At 46.1% G+C, this 26,799-nt stretch overlaps 1 protein-coding gene across 1 annotated transcript in view; it reads left to right on the top strand.

Annotated features, from left to right (window-relative positions):
- Positions 1-26,799, top strand: part of LOC309559574 (phosphatidylinositol-binding clathrin assembly protein-like) — a 210,247-nt gene that overhangs the window by 114,893 nt on the left and 68,555 nt on the right. The window contains exon 13 of the mRNA XM_082262884.1: positions 16,000-16,143. Within this exon, the coding sequence (XP_082119010.1) occupies positions 16,000-16,143 (144 nt within the window). The remainder of the gene's footprint in view (positions 1-15,999; positions 16,144-26,799) is intronic.

Below are 26,799 nucleotides of genomic sequence, written 5' to 3'. Positions count from 1 at the left end.
ATGTTGCTTGGTTGATTTGTTGCGGCTTAGTTTACAAGTTTTTTTTTTTTTTTTTATTTTTTTTTTTTAACACTGACAGAGTTTGGCAACTTACGTCATCCGTCTCCGTCACATACGTGGTAGTATGGTGGTAAATATGGCAGAAGGAGAAAAAGATCGAGAGATAAAAAATGCACCTAGCGTTTTAAGAGCAAACATCTGGGCACATTTCGGATTTTATGAACACACAGGGAAGCGTGAGTTGGACAAGACACACGCCGTATGTAAAGCCTGTCACACAAAAATGAAATACCTAGGGAATACTACGAACTTGAGAAACCATGTTAGCCGTTTTCACTCTGAGTTAGTAACACCTGTCGCCACCAGCAGTGCCACCACTGCCAAGGAAAGACTGCTAGACCCAGATCAGCCAAGAATTGATGCCATACTGTCAACTTATCCGCCGAACTCAGAAAAAGGGAAGAAACTAACCAAAGCTGTGGCAGCTTTCATCGCCAAGGACCTACGGCCTTACTCAGTTGTGGACAACGCCGGGTTTCGTTACCTTGTGAAGACGCTAGAGCCAAGTTATAAGATCCCATCACGCAGGCACTTTACAGAAAACGTTACACCTGCACTCTACCACGACACCAAAGCTCAGGTACTTGCGTCAATGAACCAAGCCAGTCGAGTCGCAATAACGTGTGATTCATGGACGTCAGTCACAACGGAGTCCTGTTACAATAACAGCACATTACGTTACTAAGGACTGGCAGGTCTTGTCACATGTGTTGCAAACAAGAGCCATTTATGAGTCTCACACAGGTGCTCATCTGGCAGAGCTACTGTCTCATGTTGTGGAAGAATGGCAGCTGTCTGATAAATCTGTAGTGCTTGTGACCGACAACACGGCGAACATGATAGTTGCAGCTCAAGTTGGTAAATTTCCTCATGTTAAATGTTTTGCCCATACACTCAATCTTGCATGTCAGCGGGCGCTGAAAGGGGCCACGCTCTCCAGGCTTCTCGCCAGAGTGCGACGAATATCCACATTCTTCCATCGCAGCACTAGAGCAAGCCACTGTCTAAAAGAGAAACAGAAATGTCTGGGCCTGAAGAATCATAAGCTATTAACTGATGTGCCAACAAGATGGAACAGCGCATATGACATGGTCGAGAGGTTCTTAGAACAACAACCGGCAGTTTGTGCCACCTTGCTGTCTCCAGAAGTCAGAAAAGGAGAGTCTGATCTCTGCACTCTCAATGAAACAGATGTGTCAAATGCAGAGGACGCTGTGAGTGCATTAAAGCCAATGAAGGATGCAACCTTGCTGATGTCAGAAGAGCACAACCCAACAGTGTCTCTCATTGCCCCTCTAAATGCACAACTGCTCCAGAGCATGACAGACACCATGGGAGACACAGCCATGACCCATGAGATCAAGAATGCAATCAAAACAGATCTCCTGAAGAGGTACAGCAGTGAGGCAGAGAAGAAGATCCTTCATACAGCCTCTGCTCTGGATCCTCGCTTTAAAGGACTGCCTTTTATTCTCACAGAGGAGGAGAGATCGGAGATATACAGAGGAGTGACTGAGGAGGCTGCATCTTTGGAGGTAATTAGAATTTCATCATGTTTCCTGCCAGACAGCTAGAAGCTCAGCTACATTGTGTTGTGTAATAACATGCCCTGATTCACTGATGCGGTGTGGGAAGTGGAACTGTATGATATGGATTACCGTGCAGTTTCCCACACCTCAGCAATGAATCACACTCTTAGTCAGTTCAGCTCTTCTTATACTATTATCTTTTGTTCAAACACACAGATTACATCTAATAGAAGGACAAATGTGGATGAAGTGCCTAGGGAAAAAGCAACTGTGGAAGAAGAAACACCCATTGAGGACAGCCATTCTCCTCCCAAAAAAAAGGCCACAACATCGCTGCTCATGACTTTGCTGGGGCAGTCTTTCACTGATGGTGCAATAGAACCTAAGACCCCCTATGCCAAGGCAGAAGACGAAATGGAAAAATATTGTAAAGCCCCACCTCTGCCTCTCACTGAGGACCCTTTAAAATGGTGGCGTGAGCATGAGGTCATATTCCCCCTCCTCTCTCAGCTGTCAAAGCAATACTTGTGTATCCCAGGTACAAGTGTATCTGCAGAGCGGGTTTTCTCTACTGCAGGAGATGTTATAACAGAGAAAAGAAGCAGTCTTAAACCTGAGCATGTGGATCATCTAGTGTTCTTACAGAAAAACCTACATGTTCCCAAATGCTAAGCACTGAAATAATTACTAATTCATGTTTTTAATGAATTAGTAATTACTAATTCAGTCTGCCGCCAGTCACCAGTCAGTCACATCACCAGTCTTGTTTTATAGCTTTATAGCACTGATGGTTTGTTTTTGAAGATTGTCCTGTCCAATGTGTCCATTGCCAATCCATAATCTGTTGCTTCACACTAAAAGTGTCTAGGCAGGGGTTCATTTAACCCTCAACCAAATAAATAATATTAAAGTGTATTTTCTTCTAGACAACTGACACCAAGCCAGCCACGGTGCCAGCATTCTAGGAAGGAAAATCATTGAGAGAAATAACTTGTACATTTGAAGCTTAACCTCGAGTAAATCTTATCTTATTGGATCACAAACACCAATTGTGGATTCTTGTGTAATATACTATATTTGTGAGTTTGTGAATGTGACCCCCATAGGATTTCATCAAGGTTAAGCTTCAGTTTACAATTTATTCTCTCAAGGATTTTCCTTCCTCTAATGGTGGCTTGTTGGCTAGCTTGGCTTCAGTTACAGATGTAATCGACATGGTAGAGTGCTGCTCAGTGCAGTGCAGGTAAAGTTTTCTTTCTGTAACGTGACTGACTGACTGTCGTGACAACTCAAGAGCTTATAACGCAGCTCTAGCATTAACTCAACACACACACACACACACACACATATAGTGTGTGTGTGTTGAGTTGATGCTGATGAGGCTGCGTATAAGCTTTTGAGTAGTCACGACACACACACACTGTGTTTAGTTGACTGGCAATGGCAGGGGCAAACACAATCGCAGTGAACCTGGAACATTTTATATTTTTTACAGCTTTTCTAGCACTGGAGAGATGGAGAATGGCTTGTTTTCAAAAATGGTCCATTCACATAAGTGAATTGATAATTATTTAAGCTTAAGCTTATATTTGTATAACTCCCCTCTAGCAGCCATCAACTCACTTCACTTGAGTTGACTGGCAGTTGCAGGGGGAAACAAACATCACGGTGAACATGGAAGTTATGCAGCAGTGCACTATTGCCAGGTTCACCTTTGATATTTGCTACTAGTCAGGAAGTGCTCTGTTTTGTAGAGGACAGGTTATGGCACACACCTGGAAATTATTGCAACGCATGTCTGTCTGCTGGTCTGTTGTACTCTGTAGCAATAGCAAGTGTAGGGGGTTCCCTCAACCAAACAAATACTAAAGGTAAAAGTGTATCTAGACAACTGAAGGCAAGCCAGGCAGTCACGGTACAGGAAAGGACATCCTTGAAAGATTAAATCAATCATACATTGAAGCGTAAAACCTTGATTAAATCTTTACTGGATCACAAATACACACAAACCTGACCTAACCTATATGCCTTGAGTTGTACCAGTGTGGCAATGCCAAACCTTTCTTCAGTTCTCATGATTCTGATGCAGACAATCGTGTTGTGTGTTTTTTTGTGATCCCATGAAGATTTACTCAAGGTTTAAGCTTTAGTTGATGATTTACTTCAAGGGTTTTCCTTCCTCTAATGGTGGCTTTGGCTTGGCTTCAGTTGGGTTTAATCGTGGTAGAGACAGAGACTGTCTGCAGGACAGGTAACGTTTTCTGTAAAGTAAGTGACATAAAAGTGACATAAGTGAATTGATAAGCTTAAAGCTTATATTTGTAACTCCCCTCTAGCAGCCAATCCATCAACTACCTTGAGTTGACTGGCAGTTGCAGAGGGAAACAAACATCACGGTGAACATGGAAGTTATGCAGCAGTGCACTATTGCCAGGTTCACCCTTGATGTTTGCTACTAGTCAGGAAGTGCTCTGTTTTGTAGAGGACAGGTTATGGCACACCTGGAATTTATTGCAATGCATATTCACATAAAAGGATTTATATATAATGTTTTGTGGGAATTTATGATGACCATTTTCACAAGAATATTAGCTTGGCTGGCTGGCTGGCTTCTTCTATCTTGGCTTGCCTTAAAGTACAACTATAGACCAAACTTTATCCAAAATCCAAAAAGTTTGGCCTTTAGTTGTACTTTAAATGGTGGTAGGCCTGGCTTATATTAATATTTTCTTTTATGAAGCAGTAAACTGCACTACTACAGTTTTTTACAAATTTTACTGTTACTTCTAGTAAAATACTAGTGTTGTTGTCTGTCTCTGCTATGCTGTTTGCATTTTCAGACCTTCCTATATGTTTGCAGTGCAAGTGCACTAAAGTATGCAGGGCTTGCAGGCCATGACAGGGTCCAGGAAAGTGTCCTTTGAAGCAAATGAAAATAAAAAGGATTCTTTTATTTGTGACTGCTTGATTGTTTGTTTTTTTTTGATAAAGTTTTGAAAACCATTGGGCAGTGGGCTGGGCATTGGGCAGTAATCGTGATGCATCGCGGAATCGAATCGTATCGAATCGCGACCCTAATAATCGCATCGAATCGTGAGGTAAGTGAAGATGCACCGCCCTATAATATATATATATATATATATATATATATATATATATATATATATATATATATATATATAATGGTAAGTAAGTTCTTTTTTTCACCGGATGATATTATAGATAGGGAAATTATATATTCTGGGGAAGTAGGTGTGATGTGTATCCAAAAACATATATATATTATAGTTTTTCCTTTATCTAGAAGTCATTTAAGAAGCAATTCAGATCTATGTCTGCGTTAAGTCCCCGTGGCTTTAATGTTTTTAACCGGTGAATCCATTGCGTCTCATTTTGGGAAATTTTTGGGATTGATTGTCTGGTTTTTGTGGGATTGATAGTCCATAAACACTGGAGAGGCTCAGATATGAGAAAGAAAATAGATAGAGGAAAATCTATAATATATATGTTTTTGGATACACATCACACCTACTTCCCCAGAATATATAATTTCCTGTATATAACAATATTTCATTTATATTCGTTTCTTTACACAATAACATACTAGTATAGAGTACTAAATCTCTTGCTCCACATTTTCAGTTCCCTATCTATAATAATATCATCAGGTGAAAAAACTAACTTACCGTTATACAATATATACTGTATATTCGATGGAACAGTCCTGGAAAGGAAAAGAGAAATAATGTGTATATACAGTGGGTACGGAAAGTATTCAGACCCCCTTAATTTTTTCACTCTTTGTTATATTGCAGCCATTTGCTAAAATCATTTAGGTTCATTCTTCTTCCTCATGAATGTACACATAGCACCCCATACTGACAGAAAAACACAGAATTGTTGACATTGTTGCAGATTTATTAAAAAAGAAAAACTGAAATATCACATGGTCCTAAGTATTCAGACCCTTTGCTGTGACACTCATATATTTAACTCAGGTGCTTTCCATTTCTTCTGATCATCCTTGAGATGGTTCTACACCTTCATTTGAGTCCAGCTGTGTTTGATTATACTGATTGGACTTGATTAGGAAAGCCACACACCTGTCTATATAAGACCTTCCAGATCACAATGCATGTCAGAGCAAATGAGAATCATGAGGTCAAAGGAACTGCCTGAAGAGCTCAGAGACAGAATTGTGGCAAGGCACAGATCTGGCCAAGGTTACAAAAAGATTTCTGCTGCACTTAAGGTTCCTAAGAGCACAGTGGCCTCCATAATCCTCAAATGGAAGACGTTTGGGACGACCAGAACCCTTCCTAGAGCTGGCCGTCCGGCCAAACTGCTATCGGGGGAGAAGAGCCTTGGTGAGAGAGGTAAAGAAGAACCCAAAGATCACTGTGGCTGAGCTCCAGAGATGCAGTCAGGAGATGGGAGAAAGTTGTAGAAAGTCAACCATCACTGCAGCCCTCCACCAGTCGGGCTTTATGGCAGAGTGGCCCGACGGAAGCCTCTCCTCAGTGTAAGACACATGAAAGCCCGCATGGAGTTTGCTAAAAAACACCTGAAGGACTCCAAGATGGTGAGAAATAAGATTCTCTGGTCTGATGAGACCAAAATAGAACTTTTTGGCCTTAATTCTAAGCGGTATGTGTGGAGAAAACCAGGCACTGCTCATCAACTGTCCAATACAGTCCCAACAGTGAAGCATGGTGGTGGCAGCATCATGCTGTGGGGGTGTTTTTCAGCTGCATGGACAGGACGACTGGTTGCAATCGAGGGAAAGATGAATGCGGCCAAGTACAGGGATATCCTGGACAAAAACCTTCTCCAGAGTGCTCTGGACCTCAGACTGGGCCGAAGGTTTACCTTCAAACAAGACAATGACCCTAAGCACACAGCTAAAATAACGAAGGAGTGGCTTCACAACAACTCCGTGACTGTTCTTGAATGGCCCAGCCAGAGCCCTGACTTAAACCCAATTGAGCATCTCTGGAGAGACCTAAAAATGGCTGTCCACCAACGTTTATCATCCAACCTGACAGAACTGGAGAGGATCTGCAAGGAGGAATGGCAGAGGATCCCCAAATCCAGGTGTGAAAGACTTGATGCATCTTTCCCAAAAAGACTCCTGGCTGTATTAGATCAAAAGGGGGCTTCTACTAAATACTGAGCAAAGGGTCTGAATACTTAGGACCATGTGATATTTCAGTTTTTCTTTTTTAATAAATCTGCAACAATGTCAACAATTCTGTGTTTTTCTGTCAGTATGGGGTGCTATGTGTACATTCATGAGGAAGAAGAATGAACTTAAATGATTTTAGCAAATGGCTGCAATATAACAAAGAGTGAAAAATTTAAGGGGGTCTGAATACTTTCCGTACCCACTGTATAGGGTCAATAAAGGTAACTACATGCAACAATCACTATGAGATGAAACTCACCTTTTTATGATCTCAATAATTCGTACCTTATTCAATTATATACATTTTTATTCAATTACAGTATATAAATTTTTGTTCTTTGTATAGAGTTCATTTTAACATTGTAGTATCAGGTACAACCACTAGATGGTGATAGAAATGATTTCTCATTTACAGTCCTCTATGCACCAAACTAATTCATTTTAAATAAAGGCGTTGTTTTAGATAAAAATTGTTATGAAATATATTGATTTGCAATAGGATAAGAAAAGTTCATGAAATCTATATGTGTACATTATTTGTAAGTAATGGCGCTATTTGCTGTTTGAGGTAATATTTAATAGCCATCTACCGACGTGATTTATAGCATTTGTTGCTAATACATGCTGGTTATACACAATGAAATCACAGTCACATATTTTTTAGCAAATCTACTGGGAGGTTATTGCAATAGATTGCACACACAGAGGATTTTAGCTGTATATGTGTGCCGGTTTTGAATACATATATTTTCTACACCTTGTTTTTTTTTATATACGCTGGATTTGTATACGTATATTTTCTATACCTCGCTTTTATACTTAGTTGTTTTATTTTATTTTTGATCTTTTTTCAGTGTGTCAAATAAATACTGGCATTAGATTGGCGGTTCACAAAGGGTTTTCACTCGCTCCGCAATGGCCATACACATAATGACATCATTGTACGAACAATACACAAATAGTTAAATCATTAGGAGTGTTTTAGAGGCCATTCAACCAATTGTAGATGAGCAAGCCACATATCTAGCCGCCAGGACTGGGTGGATGTAGACTTCCTGATGACGCTTCATAGCAAAATGCATTGTGGTCTACAGCATACCCGGAAACACTGAGAGCCAGTGACGTCACTTCCGCTTGTTTGGAACGCACGCCGACCGCTGCCACGCTACAATGGCTGCATAGTAAAACCCACTACTGTGCAGAGGGACATATCCATGCATTGTGACAACCCTTGAACAGCAATAAGCGATTTCACCTGTGCCAGGAGGGCACAACAGATTGTAAGCATCCATTTTTATTTTTGATTTTAAATAAATATAAATAAAACAGTATTACACTATATTTGGCTTCCCACTCAGGCTCACATCCTAGGGCTCTGTCATAAGGAGAAGTAAGGTGACGGATTTATCCCTGTATGATCATCCATTCCCACCAAGATTATTAGCCATACAAATATTGATGTGGAGGAGTCTGATGGAGGATTGATCCATCCTTGTAAAGGGATCAAAAGCGTTTTAGGTCTATGTGACCTGATGCTATCTGGTAAGCAGTATTGATTACCATTATATCACAAGAGCACAAGTTGGAGCATCTGAACTGAAGAATTAAGTGGTGTTACAGTACTGCACGGACTACAGCCACTATTTGCACAATATTTGTTAATTATCTGTCTATTTATTTATTGCACAGATTATAGTCACCATTTGCACAAATATTGTGATATATGGCTTCTAAGTCCCCGTTCACACTAAGGCGCCCTGTGAGGAGACCTGGTCGCCTCACAGGTCGCCGTAGGTCGCCTTCTATAGGGAAGCTGCGGACCCATTCTAATAGGAGCGACACAAGTCGCTCCGACTTAGAAAAAGGGTCCGGAGCTTCTTTGGGGCGACCCGGAGGCGACCGCCATAGACTTCAATGTTATGAAGTCCGTGGCGGCCGGTCCGAGGTCGCTGCGCGCTGCTCGCACCGCGACCTCGGAGGTCGCCCTCCCGAGTCGGATCGCCCCTATGTGAACGGGGCCTCAATATATCACAACAGTCACCAATTGCACCATTATTGTCATTTATTGTCCAGGATTATTTCTTATTTATTGGTTCACAACGATTGAGTCACTGTAAATACATGTCACACACTGATTACACACACACACACACTCATATTTGAGTGCATTTTTCTGCACATAATCGCATTTTCAGGATATTGGATTTGAGTTTATTATAAATTATCAACACATACATAGTGTGTACAGTTTATTGACACACTTTTCAGCTTATCAATTGAGATAATAACATCCACCTATACCAGTGCCTACTTCATTTTTTTCTATAGTAACGAAGGATGCCACATCGTTTGATGAAAATGAAAATGTCAACCTACAGAGGGCTGAATTCAAAGACACCCTGAAAATCAAAGTGAAAAAAGGATGCAGCAGCCTAGTCCATTTTGCTGAAATTTAATTGCAGCAATTCAAAATGGTACTCCGTAGTTTGTATGGCCCCCACATGCTTGAATGCATGCCTGACAACATTAGAACATGCTCCTAATATGACAAAGGATGGTGTCCTGAAGTATTTCATCCCAGATCTGGACCAGGGCCGGGCATTGTCGTGCATCAGGAGGGACTCATAATGTAGGGTCTGACAATGGGTATAAGGATTTTTTTTTTTTTTTTTTTTCAAATTCTTTATTGAAATATTCAATAGCAACAAAAACAAGAGTCAGATATGGGAACATTAGTAAGTGCAGTATGACAGAAACACAACTGACTGCAGGTCAGTGAGAAAAGCATTATCGAGCAAAAACATAAAAAAAAGGAAAAAAAAACCCGACGATCAGCATGTCAAAAGGAGAAACAGTAAAAGGAGGGCTTACGTAATCACTTAAGCGTGTAGACCAACAAAGTGCGGTCACCATGCACATCAGCACAGGCACCGAGTTGAGGGTCAGAACATCCACATAAAGATGGGCATCGAGGTATATATGTCTCAGTATGCAGTGCTCGGGGTAAATACACAGATAAACCTTTCCTCACCGGGTAAACAAAATGAAGGGTAAAAGTCACACATGGGTAGAATGAAGTTATATAGTGTATGCGAAGGGGAGAGAGGGGGAACATGGGGGGGGGGGAGGAAAGGAATGGTGGGGACGGGGGGGAAGGTGGCGGGAAATAAGACAGCAGTTAAGTGGGTAAGAGGGACAGAAAAAAGGGAGGGGAGCATGAGGGGTTCCGGGTGGATCCCGTGTGGTCTTCCAAGTTCGCAGTGTTCAACGTTCAGGCGGCATCCTGTAGTGCCCTGCCTTCATCCGAAAGGATGAACATATTCCAACATCCCCAAGTCGCCGAGTATTGTTCCCTCCTGCCCTGCGAGGTCATCACCAGGTCCTCAAAATCATTAATTTGTTTAACTCTGGACAGCCAAAGCGGTATTGAAGGAGGGGTCGTGGATTTCCAACACAAGCCAATGCACCCCTTGGCTGCGTTGAGGAGGTGGCGCAGGACCGATTTCTTATAGCGTTGCAGGGGGATGGTCGTACAGTGCAGCAAGAAGGCAGGGTCGTCCTGGAGGACAACATCACTCACATTTTGGGATATTTTCCGTATGTCAGACCAGAAACTCTTTAGCCGGGGACCGCTCCAAAATATATGGAGCATGGTACCTCGGTCTCCCAGGCAACGCCAGCACCTGTCTGATGTCTCGGGAAAGAAGCCGGCCAACCGAGCCGGAGTGTAATACCAATGCGTCAGCAATTTTGTAATTGGTCTCCTGGAGGCGCGTGCAGCTCGAGGAGCGCAAAGAAAACCGAATAATATTTGTGCGCTGGGTCGCCGTGAAGGTCCTCTGTAGTTCCCCCTCCCACTTCAAGAGACCCGGGAGGACAAAGTCCAACGAGGGGTCCGAAAGTATAGAATACAGCTGGGATAGGGCATGAGGTAGGGGGGTGTCCCCCGATATAAGAATCTCGAGGGGCGTCAGTGGTCTCTCGAAGAGTGAGCGTGACCCCAGCCCTCTGAGAAAGTGCAGCAACTGAAGCGCCTGCCACCTGGAGAGGGCAAACAGGCCATTCTCAGCTGTCAACTGCATGAGGGAGGGCCAAAGCGCACCAGTCCCAAAGTGTTGCACTCGGAAACGCCCCAGTGTCAAGAGCACCCGGAACCTCCCTCCCTCACAACCCGTCGGGAAGGCCATGTTGCCCAGAACCGGAAACATGGGCGATTGCACATTCCGGGTAGCCCCAGAGGCCAGGATCTGGGAACAGATCCGGAGGGTCGGGCCGATAAGGGGGTGCCGCAGAACCCGATCGGGGACCGAGCTCAAGCACCATGGTGCACCCGGGAGATGGACCTGGGAGACGGACATCTCCAATGCCGTCCACATCTTCAATTTAGCGTGTCTGCACCAATCCACGAGTCTGTTCAGGTGTGCCGCTTGGTAGTACCTCTTGACGTCCGGGACTGCCACGCCTCCATGGGATTTGGGTAGCATGAGTATGCGTCTAGCCAGTCTGGGTCGTCTACCCGCCCAGATAAATTTGGTGAAGGCGGATTCCACCTGCTTAAAAAAGACAGCTGGGATAAACACCGGCAACGTCTGGAACAGGTAAAGGTATTTCGGCAAGATGGACATCTTGAGGATGTTGCACCGACCAAACCAGGAGTGCAGTCCAGTTGACCATTTCGTCATTAGAGCGCGGGTGGAAGTCAAAAGAGGGGGAAAGTTCAGGCGATAAACGTCTCCAGGGTTTGGTGGGAGCAAAGTACCCAAGTATTTGAGTGCAGGATCAGCCCGTTTAAAGGGAAAGCTGTGGCAAAGAGAGTCTCGGATCCGCTCCGGCAGGGCCACTCCCATGGCCTCCGATTTGTGATAGTTGATTTTAAGATGGGAAACCGCCCCATAGAGGTCGAACTCACGGAGGAGATTAGGCAGTGAGATCAAGGGATTGGTCGGAGAGAAAAGATCGTCGGCATAAGCCGAGATCTTATAGGATGTGTCGCCTACCGAGACCCAAGAAATATCTGAATTAAGGCGAACCTTGGTCAGGAAGGGTTCCAAGGAGATGACAAAAAGAAGCGGGGACAGCCCTGTCGGGTCCCGTTAAAAATCTGAAAAGGTTCGGAGAAAACGCCATTCACCTTGACCCTCGCGCGGGGGCAAGAGTAGATACTCGAGATCCAATGGAGCATGCGGGGACCAACCCCGAAACGTCCAAGAACCTCAAGCATGTATCTCCAGCTCACTCGATCGAAGGCCTTTTCAGCATCTGTGCTTACAAAGACAGTCGGGCTGCGCAAGACTTTAGTCAAGTGTATGAGGTTCAGGGCCTTAGTGGTGTTGTCTCTGGCCTCCCTGGACGAGATGAAGCCCACTTGGTCGAGGTGGATCAGTTCCGGCAGGAGGGGTTGGAGCCTGGACGCGATCATTTTAGTAAAGAGTTTCAGATCCGCGTTCAATAACGAAATTGGCCGGTAACTCCCACAGGAAGAGGGATCCTTCCCCTCCTTAGGTATCACCGATATGTGGGCTAGGAGAGAATCCGCGTGGAAGGTGGTAGATTGTCCTATTGCATGGGTATAAGGATTTCATCCCGATACCTAATAGCAGTCAGGGAGCCATTGTCTAGCCTGTAGAGGTATGTGTGTCCCTCCATGGATATGCCTCCTCAGACCATCACTGATCCACCAAACCAGTCATGCTGAACAATGTTACAGGCAGCATTACATTCTCCACAGCTTCTCCATACCCTTTCAGGTCTGTCGCATGTGCTCAAGGTGAACCTGCTCTCATCTGTGAAAAGCATAGGGCGCCAGTGGCAGACCTGCCAATTCTGCTGTTCAAAGGCAAATGCCAATCAAGCTCCATTGAGATGAGCAAAGAGCACAGGGCCTACTAGAGGACGTCGAGCCCTTAGGCCCCCCCCCCCCCTCATGAAGTCTGTTTCTGATTGTTTGGTCAGGGACATTCACACCAGTGGCCTGCTGGAGGTAATTTTGTAAGGCTCTGGCAGTGCTCACACAAAGGAGCAGATACTGGTCCTGCTGATGGGTTAAGGACCTTCTTTGGCCCTGTCCAGCTCTCCTAGAGTAATTGCCTGTCTCCTGGAGTCTCCTCCATGCTCTTGAGACCTTTTGGCAAAGGCATGTATTTATGTGCCATCCTGGAGGAATTAGACTGCCTGTGCAACCTCTATAGGGTCCAGGTATCACCTCATGCTACCAGTATTGATGCTGACCCTAGCCAAATGCAAAACTAATAAACAGTCAGAAAAGATGAGTAGGGAAAAGAGAAAAAAACATTTTAGTGGCCTCCACTTCTAAACCATTCCTGTTTTTGTGATTGTCTCCCATCTAGTGCACCTATTAATTTACACTCTGATTAAAAAGTGTTCCTTTAATTCTTTTTAGTTGAGCAGTGTAGATGCACATGTCTTGCTGGCACCCTGTGGTGGGTGGCTTGCTGGCACCCTGTGGTGGGAGGCTGGCTGGCTTGCTGGCACCCTGTGGTGGGTGGCTGGCTGGCTTTCTGGCACCCTCTGGTGGGTGGCTGGCTGGCTTTCTGGCACCCTCTGGTGGGTGGCTGGCTGGCTTTCTGGCACCCTCTGGTGGGTGGGTGGCTGGCAGGCAGCCTGTGGTGGGTGGCTGGCTGGCACCCTGTGGTGGGTGGGTGGCTGGCTGGCACCCTGTGGTGGGTGGGTGGCTGGCTGGCACCCTGTGTTGGGTGGCTGGCTGGCACCCTGTGTTGGGTGGCTGGCTGGCACCCTGTGGTGGGTGGCTGGCTGGCACCCTGTGGTGGGTGGCTGGCAGGCACCCTGTGGTGGGTGGTTGGCTGGCTGGCAGGCACCCTGTGGTGGGTGGGTGGTTGGCTGGCTGGCAGGCACTCTGTGGTGGGTGGTTGGCTGGCTGGCAGGCACTCTGTGGTGGGTGGTTGGCTGGCTGGCAGGCACCCTGTGGTGGGTGGTTGGCTGGCTGGCAGGCACCCTGTGGTGGTTGGCTGGCTGGCAGGCACCCTGTGGTGGGTGGGTGGCTGGCTGGCAGGCACCCTGTGGTGGGTGGCTGGCTGGCAGGCACCCTGTGGTGGGTGGCTGGCTGGCAGGCACCCTGTGGTGGCTGGCTGGCTCGCTGGCAGGCACCCTGTGGTGACTGGCTGGCTCGCTGGCAGGCAACCTGTGGTGGCTCGCTGGCACGCACCCTGTGGTGGCTGGCTGGCACAGGGCCTGTGGATGTGGGTGGGTGTATGGCTGTGATACACTCCCGCGAGACTAGTCCTGACTAGTTAACCTTTGGAGAGAAAATAATAAATGCAAATATTTTTGCAGGAAAGAAATGTGCATTAGGGTCTCTTGCACACGGCAGCTTATAAAGGCTCAGTACAGTTTTTTTTTTTTTTTTTTTTTTCTGAGCTAAAATACAGACCAGTAATTGTAATGTGGCTAGGCACACTGACGCATAAACGAGAGCCGTGCATTCTTCAGTAAAAAACAAAATAGGAAAATCTGCATTTTTGGTCAGTAATTTATACCTCATGCCAGGGCTTGACAAATTCGCCTGAAATCTAGGAGCCAGCTAAAAAGCAAAAGGGACAGGACACCTCCTGTAGGGCACCCCAGGCGCCAGGTCGCTAATTCTAGTCGTCAATGCAACCTGGCACCCGGGGTTTGTCGAGTCCTGCCTCATGCGCGCAAATGCGCAGAAATGTGCATAAATGTCAATTTACATATTGTGCTGAACAAAAACGCGAGAAAAGGTTTTTTGGTGTGCGCATGAAAATGCGCAAACTCATTTGCGTGAAAATACGCGCAAATACATACAAGAAAAATGTCTGAAAAGTAGATGCTCTAACAGGAGTATTGTGTGCAAGAGGCCTTATTTTTTTTCCCCAAGGAGCCTGCAAACCATTGCACCCATGTTTATGTCCGGCTCCTGCAGACAATTCCTACAGCATTCTGCACATACTGCTGTACAGGCTGCCGGTATGAAAGCTGCAGGGCTTGTGAATGATCTTTGAGCACACTTATCAGCACCCTTGCAGTTCATTGAGGGCTACAAGTCATCTTTTTTTTTTTTTTCTCATTCAAAGGTTGCCCTGAATTAGTTATGCCGATTTTTGAAATGTGACCGCAGTTTCAGGGAAAGGAAGCCCCACTGTCAGCGATGGGACTCTTAGGGGGTTGGGGGGCTTGGAGTATGTTACCTGTTGCGCCTTAAAGTGGAGTTCCACCCAAAAGTTGAACTTCCGCTTTAGGTAGTCCTAACCCCCTGACATGCCACATTTGGCATGTCATTTTTTTTTTGGGGGGGGGGGGCAGGTACCTAGTTTTGACAGGTACACGCTCCTCCTCTCCCCCTCCCTGCAATCTTCTGGGACATGTCAGAGGTCCCAGAAGATTGCCGGCCAATCAAGACATGCAGTGCAACTCGCGCATGCACAGTGCGTACCTGGCTGTGAAGCCGCAAGCTGTCACAGCCGGGTGCCCACACCAGTGATGCCAGCGCCGCCGAGACCAGAGGGAGAGGATCGAAGCTTCGGTCGGCCGCATCCCTGGACCGTGGGACGAGTGTGTGTTTATTAGAAGTCAGCAGCTACACTTTTTGTAGCTGCTGACTTTTAATAAACACAGAAAAGGCTGGAACTCCGCTTTAAATATGTGTGTAACGAACATGCTCCAAAGGTGAACCAATCCTTAGAGGCTTAAACTGCCATAGTTAAGGTAATTGGAAAAAAAGCTGACCTGTTTGAATGCTGTTGTGTAGCCATTTTATGTTTGGGGGTTCAATTAAATGAATAGAATTTTACATTTTATTTATTTTAAGGATTATTTGCGGACTACATGAGTAACATTATGCAAAGCAAAAATTACCTGAAGTTTTTCTTTAACTACAAGAAAAGAGTTTGGACAGCACATTAGCTTAAAGGTTGCAGCACTAGGCTTGAATCCCAACCACAACATGTCCTGCATGTGCTCCTTTGCACTGGTGTGGGTTTCCCCTGGGTACTCTGGTTTCCTTTACACTCCAAAAACCTACTCATAGGTTAACTGACATTTCTAAATGGGGACCTAAGATTGTAAGCTCTTGAGGACAGGGAATTATGTGAATGTACCATTTAAATGTAAAGGGCTGCACGGATTGTCTGCTTTGTATAAATACATGTAATAAACATTTTAATACAATTATTATGGTTTTATAATATTTTGTATGTAAGTTAATGCGTTTTTAAAATGTATTTTTAGGGCCCTTCTCTTCATCCAACGGTGTTAGTTCACCTCCACACTTGGACATCTTTGACATGCAGCCAGTTGAAGAAGTTGTAAAGTCAACACCTCAGTTTAATACTTCTACGTTTGCTTCTAAGCCATCAATGGGACATATAAGTGGTAAATAACATTTATTGAGGACATTTAAAATGGCAGCTTGCTTTGAAAGTGCCTGTTTATTACACTATCAAAATTGCAGGCTGTAGATGAACTTTAGGGCTGCCTATAGCAGCCCTAAACCCTATGTGTTGCAAAGTAGTAACTTCATTTTTTTAAAATCTCAGGATTTTTTTTTTTATTGCAGGTTTCATGTGTACAGGGACTTTTAGAAAGGGCATTGTACAGTCATGATTTATTTGAGATAATGCGTTACAATTTCAATTCACATTTAGAACATGATGAGTGCATTTTGGATAACTTAAGTATAACTATAGGCAAAACATTTTTCTCCTCTCACCTTCCAGGATGGCAACACATGAGGCTCCACCCTACAGGAAACACAATCAGTTCACAGCTGTTAAAAGGCCCCACCCTTCCCCATGTCCCTCAGTTATGATTGTGTTTCTCCTACAGAGAAACATTTTTTTTTTTTTCTCTGTCCAGAAGACCTAGAGAGTCGGATGGTACTCCTGTGAGGCAGGTTCAGGAACGCCGGTGAGGGCCGTACTCTACCTGCATGCCTTTTAGGCTTCTCACAGGTCGCCTCTTGTGGCACAGGCAAGTCGGACACAGTGTGGTGGTCCCTCTGCTTGTTGCCCCACTCGGCAGCTCGGGTCTCCTACTGTCCTCCCCTGCAAACAGTGGGCGCCATGCTGTAAAAGGTCAGCCGCATAAGAATAGCGATGTGGGGGAGGACCCAGTACGCTCCAAGCAGCGTTCTGAAACCGGAACTTCCCGTCTGAACAGGGAGGATGCCAAGCACGCACAGCACGGGAGGGGTGTAAGGCGCAGAGGAGACGCCGGACCCGCATAGCGGGGCAAAAGAACAGGCTCTTCAGCTGCTAAGAGTCAGAATAGGTGGGACACCAGAAGGTGTGTATACTGCTTCTGCAGTGTGAAGCACATAGCCTAACTTTGCAGCTCCCCACTCGGGACAGTAACTTGCAAGGAGTGTTTTTTTTTTTTGCCGCTATCCTCCTCATGTGATCATGAGGATGGAAAAGCAAGCCCTATGGCTGTGGTAAAGGGGGAAAACAGTGAGTACTTCCTTTGCTTTGGGAGCTTAGCAGCAGTATCCCTTATAGCAGCCAGGTGGTTTCTTGGGCTTGTCATAGTACTCCCTCCCTAACGAGGGTTCTACTATCTTTTCCCTTAGGCATGTGAACAAGTAACTCAGAAGCTTTGGCTAGACCAATGTCCACAGCTTCCTTTTAATTCAGGAGATGCTGTGGTTATTGCAACATTAAGTTGCCAGTCTCTCGCTATAAATCTTATTGCTCATCAATAAGGGTAAATCTAGTGAAGGAGTGACACCTGTAAGACACAGAGTCTCTTACTGGCTATGTCAGCCACTGAACAAGTTAGATATTCCTAAAGGGTTAATCAGTTGGAAGGTGGTTTTCAGGAACCTGGAGATTCCCTGAGTAATACCACAGATTTTTCTATGGTCAGCGATGCACATAAGATATTCTGAATATATTAGGCCAGCTGCTATGATTCTGGCACGTATCTCTTAGATGGTTAATTTAGAGTCTTCTTGCTCTTTAAAGCCTGAATCCTAAAATTTCTCCAGTTATGGTGGAAAGACACAGTAAGGGGTACCCTTGGGGAACTTTTTCTTATGGAGTTGCTTGATATGTTTAACCACTTGCTTACTAGGCCTATTTTTGACATTTGGTGTTTACAAGCTAAAATCCGTTATTTTTGCTAGAAAACTACTTGGAACCCCCTAACATATATATTTTTTTTTAGCGGAGACCCTAGAGAATAAAATGGAGATTATTGCAATATTTTTTATCACACTGTATTTGCGCAGCGATCTTCCAAACGCAATTTTTTTTGGAAAAAAATTCACTTTTTTTAATTAAAAATAAGAAACCAGTAAAGTTAGCCCAATTTTTTTCCATAATGTGAAAGATAATGTTGCGCCGAGTAAATAAATACCCAACATGTCATGCTTCAAAATTGCGCACGCTCACGGAATGGCGTCAAACTTTGGTATTTAAAAATCCCCATAGGCAAACTTTAAAAATGTCTACTGGTTGCCATCTTAGAGTTACAGAGGTGGTCTAGGGCGCAAAGTATTGCTCTTGCTCTAACGATCGTGGCGATACCTCACATGTGTGGTTTGAACACCGTTTACATATGTGGGCGGGGTTTCCGTATGGGTTCGCTTCTGCGCTCGAGCTAACGGGGACAGGGCGCTTTAATTTTTTTTTTTACTATTTATTCTATTTTTTATTTTTACACCGTTTAAAAAAAAAAAAATTGATTTTTATTTCTATTACAAGGAATGTAAACATTCCTTGTAATAGAAATAGGCACGACAGGACCTATTTTTTGTGAGATCTGGGGTCAAAAAGTCCTCAGATCTCACAAGTACACTAAAAGATGGAAAAAAAAAAAAAGGGATCTTTTAAGTCGGTTGCTAGGCAACGACGGGTTTCCTTGTCTCCTCTCTCTCCTCCTCCTCGACATAGAGGTCTATGTAGGAGAGAGAGGAGACCCCAGGCCAGGACATCCGACAGCAGGAGTCCAAAGGAGCCAATATTAACCCGCAGGACCGTCTAAAGGGGAAAGCCACTTGGCCCAGAGGGCAACCCAAGCCTGAATGGTCTTAGTGTCATATGACACATAAGACCCACGTTATCCGGTAAGTGACCCATCTTATTCACTTTTGGAATCAGCAATTGATACATTGAACAATCAAGCCAGAGCACTTGCACTTTTTGTGGATAACCACTTATTGAGGACACTTATTGCCTGAACACAATCACCATTGATTGATGGACTTTTATATTTAATAATTATTCCCTTTTATAGATCGTGTTGTTTTGATGGTATTTTTTTACAGTCATAGTTTCCAAGTATATGACCCACTGTTATGTTTTATGATTTTTTTAATAATTAATTTATGATACCAAATACTGTTTTAATAATCAAGTGATATTTATGGAGACACATCGGCACTTTACAAGCACAGGTTAAATTTCATCGGTAATTTAAATTTATAGGATTAGTTGTTAAAATTATTTAATAGCAAGCGCTGTATTTGGCCTTTTTTATAAAGACCATTTCTGTGGCATTTTACTCAATTTTACAGCAGCTGCTTTTTTAGTCCATTTTAAATAATTCAAATTTATTATATATCATATATTGGTTTTATTATTTCTCATACCTATTGGTTACCCTAAACTTTGGCGCAGGGAATATACTTTGTATTTACTTAACAGCTACTACTGCTGTGGTGTATGCACCCTCCTTAGACTTCCATTATTTGGAACTACCCTGGTTCTCTGGTGGAGGAAGGTTTAGTATCTAGAGTCCAAGCTATGCCTATATAAACCAAAAAATATAAGGTATGTAGCGCCAAAGGATAAATACAAGCAAAGTGTATCAAATGACAAAAATATCTCTGTGAAGAATTTGATACTTTGCTTGTATTTATTGTATTTATCCTTTGGCGCTACATACCTTATATTTTTTGAACTGACTAGGTGTTGGGTGAATGCACTTTATGTTGGCAGCCATCTCTCCCCTTAGCTGGCTATTTAGCAATTAATTGGGGTCAATCGTTTTTTTGTTTGGTTAGCGCTGATTAATCATTTTTTAACCATTAGTATGCCTATATAAAGCTTGGCCTCTGCTGTCTATTATTTAGTTGAATTCACCATGACTGACTTTATGCCTGGTGTGGCTGCATCTCAGAAACACACAATGTGGAAGTTTGTGTCTTTTCTGGTTTTTTTACTGCTCGTGAGAAATAACACTAAGTTGTCTGTCTTTTCTGGGTTAACTGTGCCTTGTTGAGCATCAGAAATACACAATATTGAAGTTTTATTTTGTGACCTTTCTGTTCTTTTTGGCTATATGACTCTTTTGCTTACTAGAAATACACCACATTGAAAGTTGGTAGTGTCTTTCTATTATACCTTATTTTTCTGTACATTAGAAATGCACTGCATTTTTAGTAACATTTCTGTTACATGGCTGTACCCAGGCTGCAAAGTCAGAAATGCACAAAGATTCCCAGTGTCATTTCTGTTATGACTACACTGATACTACTCAAAGTGCACAACTTTAAAGTGTTAGTAATATTTCTGTTACATGGCTGTACCACGTTACTATTCAGAAATGCGCAACATTAAGGATTGCTAGTGACATTTCTGTTATGACTACATTGTTACTAATCAAGTTGCACAAACTTTTACATTTTGTTAGTAACATTTCTGTTACATGCCTATACCATTTTAATATTCAGAAATGCGCACCATTAAACATGGCTATTTCTGTTATGTCTGCTAATGAAGATGCACAACTTTTAAAATGTTAACATTTATTAACCGCTTGCCGACCGCCGCAAGTACATATACTGCGGCGCTCAGCCCCGGCCAGGCAAAGTGACGTATATATACGTCACTAGCCTGTGACCGACTTGTGAGCCAATAGCGGGCGAGCGCGCGCCCGCTGAGGCTCGTTCACTGAGGAGTCCGTGCGTGTGACCGGCGGACCCGAAGTATTTCTCTTGCGTCCTCCGACAGTCGCCGCCCACTAATACAGTCTTCACCAATGGGGTATTGACTTCATCTCCACAGTAACTAGGCATAAGACTTGTTAACAACAAAGCATTTACATACACACCTATGGGGGCTGTCCCACTGGTCCAATACCCCCCTGCAATCAGCCATCCCAACTCAGTTTGTCTTCTGCCTAGTTAAGGAGTAAAGCCCCGTACACACGTACCGATCGTCGGCCGAACGATCGCCCGTCTATGGTCTAGGGCTGTTGTGTCTGTTGAAAACTGCAAAAGACTGCACACGAATTTTGGTCAACAGCAGCCGACTGCAGAAGTGATGTCATGTGATGGGTGATGGTTAACTTTCCGTGTTTTTTCCTTTTCTGAGCATGCCCAGTCTTGCAAATCTGCTGATTGTCGGCCGAATTCTGTACTGACTGGCGAACAATCGGCCGTTCTGGTGTTGGCCCACAAAAATTTTAATGCCTGCACGACAGATTCTGTTCGGCCGAAAATGCGCTGTCGGAAGCATCATACTAACGAGCCTACAATCGGCCGATCGGTCGTCGGCCGAATATTTACGGCCGACAATCGGTACGTGTGTACGGGGCTTAAGATAGGCTTCCCTTTGCTGGGGCTACAGTCTCAGCCGCCTTCTTCCATTTTATGATTTTATTTACTGCAAATGTGTTTTTTTCTTTGCATTACTAGCTGTTTATTTTGTCAGCGTTAGTCGGATCTTCGGATGAAGACAGCGTTTGCGGAGCTGGGAGTCGGACTGGTCGTCCTGGTTCTCCAGGACAGAGGGCCAGATGGAATCCCAGCCCGCCATCGAGCGTTTAGCAGGCTATGTGTTCGCCCTGGCCTCGCAAACAACCCATCCCTGTCCTCAGGGATGCAGCCTGTGAGGTGGCTACCTCACTCGGACGTCTCATCCACGGTTCTCCGTGTACTGTTAGCGTCCTGCGTTTTTTTTTTTTTTTTTTTTTCGGGCTGACGGCACCCCTGCCATCTGAGGGTGGGCGGTTTCCCGTGCAATATGAGGCACCCCACACCATCGAGTACAGGTAAGTACATTCTGTGTGGGGCCTCTGTCCGGGGCTGGCAGTCCTGTGTGTCTGTGTTATCCCCTCATGTCTGTGCGTTTTTGGGCTCCCTGATTCCGGTCCCTGCGGGGGTTTTCTCTCAGCCGGTGCGCTGTGTGGGTTTCTGGGGGCCCCTCTCCTGTGTCACTTTAGGGTGCTTTTGGAGGTACAGACACGTGTGGCGACCGCTGTGTGGTTAAAAACCGCTGGTCCGCCATTTTACTTGTGGGCAGCATGTCTGGCTTCACTATGGGCACTTATACAGCATGTATGTGGTGTGTTTTTGGCGCCTTGCAGCGCCATCTTGTGTGTGGCAAATCGTTTGTTCCGAGCACATGTCGGCGGCCATTTTACCGAAGCCCCCCATTACTTTCTATTGGCAACCATTTTTCCTTAGCCTGAAGCCTCAGTTCAGCTTCCTGTGGTGACATCACTTCCTCCTTTTACTCAGGAGAGTTCGGCTGTGGTGGTAACACTTGTGGGGGTCTGTCTGCTGTCCTTTTACTTGTGTAATCCTTATAGCTATCAGTTTTTCCTGATTAGGGGTCTGTGTTTTCACAGTCATTGTAGCGGTGTGCTGCCGGGGTCCGTGGCACGCTTAAAGGGGCAGTACCTTTTAAACAAATAAAAGAATAAATCTTTTTTTTAACATGGAATCTCAGGACAGCAAATTTCCCACAGCCCTGGTGGGGGATTCAGGTTCCCCTGAATCCTCTGCTCTGTCTACTTTGTCTGCTGCAGTGGCGACTTTGGTGTCCAAAGTGGAGATTCTGATGACGGAACGTGCTGCCAGAAAAAGGCCTCATTTTTCCTTGTCTTCTGATTCTGAATCTGATATGGTTGCCATAGGTGGCGTGCCCCTTGAAGGGTCTCGCTCTTCTCAGTCTGAGGGGGAGGCGGAGGTTGCAGGGGTGGATGATTCCCCCCCGGGACGGCCGCGGACCACGCAGCTATGGATGCGCTAATTCTTGCCATTAAAGAAACACTACATTTAGAGGATGAGCCCAATCCTCCGGGCATTGTGTCCTCTTTTGGTACACACAGGACCCGCAAGGCGGTGCAGGTGTTCCCTTGCCTGCTGAGTTTCACGCTACTGTGAATGATCAATGGCGTGAAACGCACCTTTGTGGTGCCAAAAAGGTTTCAACTCCTTTATCCCTTTGCGTCTCCTACGGATTTGCGCTGGTGTGTGGCCCCTCAGGTGGATCACACTGTGGCCAGATTGAACAAGGCCACTCTGGTACCCAAGCGAAGATCCTCCGGTGTTTAGGGATCCTACGGATATGAGGATGGAATCCCTTGCCCGCCATGCCTACATGGTGGCGGGTTCTCTGCTAAAGCCTATTTTCGCCTCTGTCATGGCGGCTCAGGCTGTGGCGGTCTGGACCAAGGTGCTAAAACGCACCCTCGTGGCTGATTCCGCTCCTCCTACTACCGTGGCGATGGTGGACCAGATCTATCAAGGAGTCATGTATTTGTGTGATGCGGCCTTGAATGAGGCCCCATTAGCTGCACGCCTGTCCAGTGTCGCGGTGATTAACCGTCGCCTGATATGGTTGAAAAGCTGGTTGGCTGACCAGATTTCGAGAAAAATGGTGGCTGACATCCCCTATGCGGGGTCTCGCCGGTTTGGGGAATCCCTGGATGAATTGGTAAAAGGGGTCACTGGGGGCAAGAGCACTCTGCTGCCCCAGAATCCTAAAGGCAAGTTTTTCCGCGGTAAGCGGGGCCCCTCCTTTAAACCAAATCAGGGGTTCTTTCGTGCCTTCAAGGCACAGAACAAGGGGAAACCCTTCAAGGGCCAGGGTGGCCAGAGAGAGCCCTCGGCGGGCAAACCAAAATCCGGCCAAGCTGGTGCGGCGGCCCAGTCCGCTTCTGCCTGATGGGGCGCCCTCACCCGTTTCAGGGGTGGGGGGATGTTTGCGCGGTTTCCTCCAACCTTGGCTGCTCCGAATTCCGGACAGGTGGGTTCAGGAAATCATTCGATCGGGTTACAAGATCGAATTCCTTTTGCGGCCGGCGGACAGATTCTTTACCTCAAATCTTCATTTGACCCCAGGGCGGTTACAGGACCTGCATCAGGCGGTGCAAGATCTCCTCGCCCAGGGGGTGGTCGTCCCGGTTCCTCATGGGGACAGATTTTGGGGGTTTTACTCGAATCTGTTCACCGTGCCCAGAAAGGAGGGCAAGGTGCGTCCTATTCTGGACTTAAAAGCTCTGAACCGCTTTGTACACGTTTTGGAAGTTCCGCATGGAATCGCTCCGCTCGGTGGTAGCCTCCCTGAGTCCAGGCGAGTTCCTGGCCTCTATCGACCTGAAGGATGCGTATCTACACATCCCCATTTTCGAGGGCCATCAGAGGTACCTCCGATTCGCTATCGTGGAGGAACACTATCCGTTTGTGGCGTTACCTTTCGGTCTCGCTTCAGCTCCAAGGGTGTTTACCAAAGTGCTGGCTCCAGTTCTGGACCTGTTGCGGGCTCAGGGCATTGCGGTCTTGGGATATCTGGACGATCTCCTGTTAAGATCGAGTGCCAGCCAGAGCCTGCTGCACGATCTGTCCATTACGGTGCAGATGCTCCAGGAGTTCGGATGGACCATCAACGAACAGAAGTCGACCTTGTCTCCTTCGGTTCGTCTCCCATATTTGGGAATGGTTCTGGACTCTGCTCAAGCGAAGGTGTTTCTGCTGGAGGACAAGCTCCGGACCCTACAGAACGAGGTCAGAGCCCTCGGGGACAACGAATCCTCGTCACTCAGGACCTGTATGCGGGCCCTGGGGTTAATAGTGTCAGCATTCGAGGCGATACCGTTCGCACAGTTTCACACAAGGTCTCTCCAAGCGGAGATCCTGAACAGATGGGACAGACTCCCTCAGTCCTTGGATCTGAGAGTGTCTCTGTGTCACCGAACCAGAGTGGATCTTCTGTGGTGGCTTCAGTCCCCGGCGGTGGCGGACGGAAAATCTTTCCGGCCGTTACTGTGGACAGTACTTACCACGGATGCCAGCCTATCGGGCTGGGGTGGAGTCCTGGGCAACCTTTCTGCCCAGGGCACTTGGTCGGAGGAGGAATCCTCCTTCCCCATAAACCTATTGGAATTGAGAGCGATCAGGCTGTGCCTACTCCATTGGTCGGACCGCCTTCAGGGCCACCCTGTACGGGTGCAGATGGACAATGCCACTGCGGTGGCTTACATCAATCACCAAGGGGGCACCAAGAGTGCCCGGGCGGCCCAGGAAGTGACCAGTATTCTGTCTTGGGCAGAGACTCATGTCCCAGCAATATCGGCAGTTCACATTCCAGGTGTAGAGAATTGGCAGGCCGATTACCTGAGCCGCCAGACCCTGGACCAGGGGGAATGGTCCCTACATCCGGAGGTGTTTCAAATGCTGTGTTCGAAATGGGGATACCTGGATGTGGATCTGTTCGCGTCTCGGCTAAACCACAAGGTGGAAAGGTTCATGGCAAGAACGCGTGATCCTCTGGCAGATGCCTCGGATGTGCTGGTGGTGCCTTGGCATGAGTATCATCTGATGTATGCCTTTCCTCAGATTCAGTTGTTGTCCAGGTTGGCCTCGGAACCAACATAGGTGATTCTGGTGGCGCCGGACTGGCCACGCCAGTCCTGGTACGCGGACATCGTTCACCTGGCCGTCGAGCCTCCATGGCGGCTGCCAATGCGAGAAGATCTACTGTCTCAGGGACCGATCTTCCTTCCTGCTTTACAGCCGCTGGCTTTAACGGCATGGCTCTTGAAAGCCAGGTCCTGAGGGACAGGGGTCTCTCCTCAGAGGTCATTCCTACCTTAATCAAGGCTAGGAAAGCGTCATCTGGTAAGATTTATTACCGTACATGGAAAGCTTATTTTGCCTGGTGTGAGTCCAGGGGCTTCTCTCCTCGTTCATACTCGGTGGCGAGAGTGCTGGCTTTCCTTCAGACTGGTGTGGACCAGCGCCTTGCGTTGGCCATGATCAAGGGCCAGGTATCTGCACTGGCAGTCCATTCAAGGTGTGCGTCACTTGGCCCCTCCTCGTAGGGAGCCCTTACCTCCATGGGACTTGAACTTGGTCCTGTCCGTATTGCAACGTTCCCGGTTTGAAAACATCAGGGAAATCTTGTTACCTCTGCTGTCTAGAAAGGTTGCCTTTCTTGTGGCAATCACTTCTGCTCGCAGAGTGTCCCCTTACCTGGTGGTTCATAGGGATAGGGTGGTCTTGCGACCTAACCTGTCCTTTCTTCCAAAGGTGGTTTCTGATTTTCACCTTAATGAGGACATTGTTTTCCCTTCGCTCTGTGCGAAGCCTAAGCATCCTAAGGAGGTTGCTTTGCATTCCTTGGATGTTGTCAGGGCAATCAGGGTTTACCTGTCGTCGACTGAATCCTTTCGGAAATCGGATTCTCTTTGTCCTTCCTGAGGGACCTCGGAAGGGTATGGCTGCGTCTGCGGCGACCATTTCAAAATGGATCAGACAGACAATTGTACAGGCCTATTCGTTGAAGGAATGGGTACCTCCGTTCCCTGTCAAGGCGCACTCTACCAGAGCAGTGAGTGCGTCCTGGGCTTTCAGACATCAGGCTTCGGTGGCCCAGGTGTGTAAGGCTGCGACTTGGTCGTCAGTACACACCTTTTCAAAATTTTACAAAATTGATGTTCTGGCATCGGCGGATGCCTCCTTTGGCCGCAAAGTTCTCTGTGCGGCTGTACCGTAAGGGACCCTGGTTTTATTTCGGGTCCCTGGCTGTTGGGGTTGTTCATCCCCTTGGTTATTTGCTTTCCTGGGTTGTTGCTCCTGTTGAGCCTTTGTTACCCAGAGGGTTACCTTTCTGTTCACGTAAGGTTCCTTTCTCTGTTGTGGGTACTGCGTTGCCTTTCTGACGGTTGTGTTGCTCACCCCTCATGTCTACACTGCTTTGGGACATCCCCATTGGTGAAGACTGTATGAGTGGGCAGCGACTGTCGGAGGACGTAAGAGAAAACTGAATTTTTGTAAAATCTTACCATAAAATTCCTTTC

This window comes from Pelophylax lessonae (genome assembly GCF_965119305.1).
Source record: "Pelophylax lessonae genome assembly, chromosome: 7".
NCBI classification, from domain to species: domain Eukaryota; kingdom Metazoa; phylum Chordata; class Amphibia; order Anura; family Ranidae; genus Pelophylax; species Pelophylax lessonae.
This window is presented reverse-complemented; position numbering and strand designations above follow the sequence as displayed.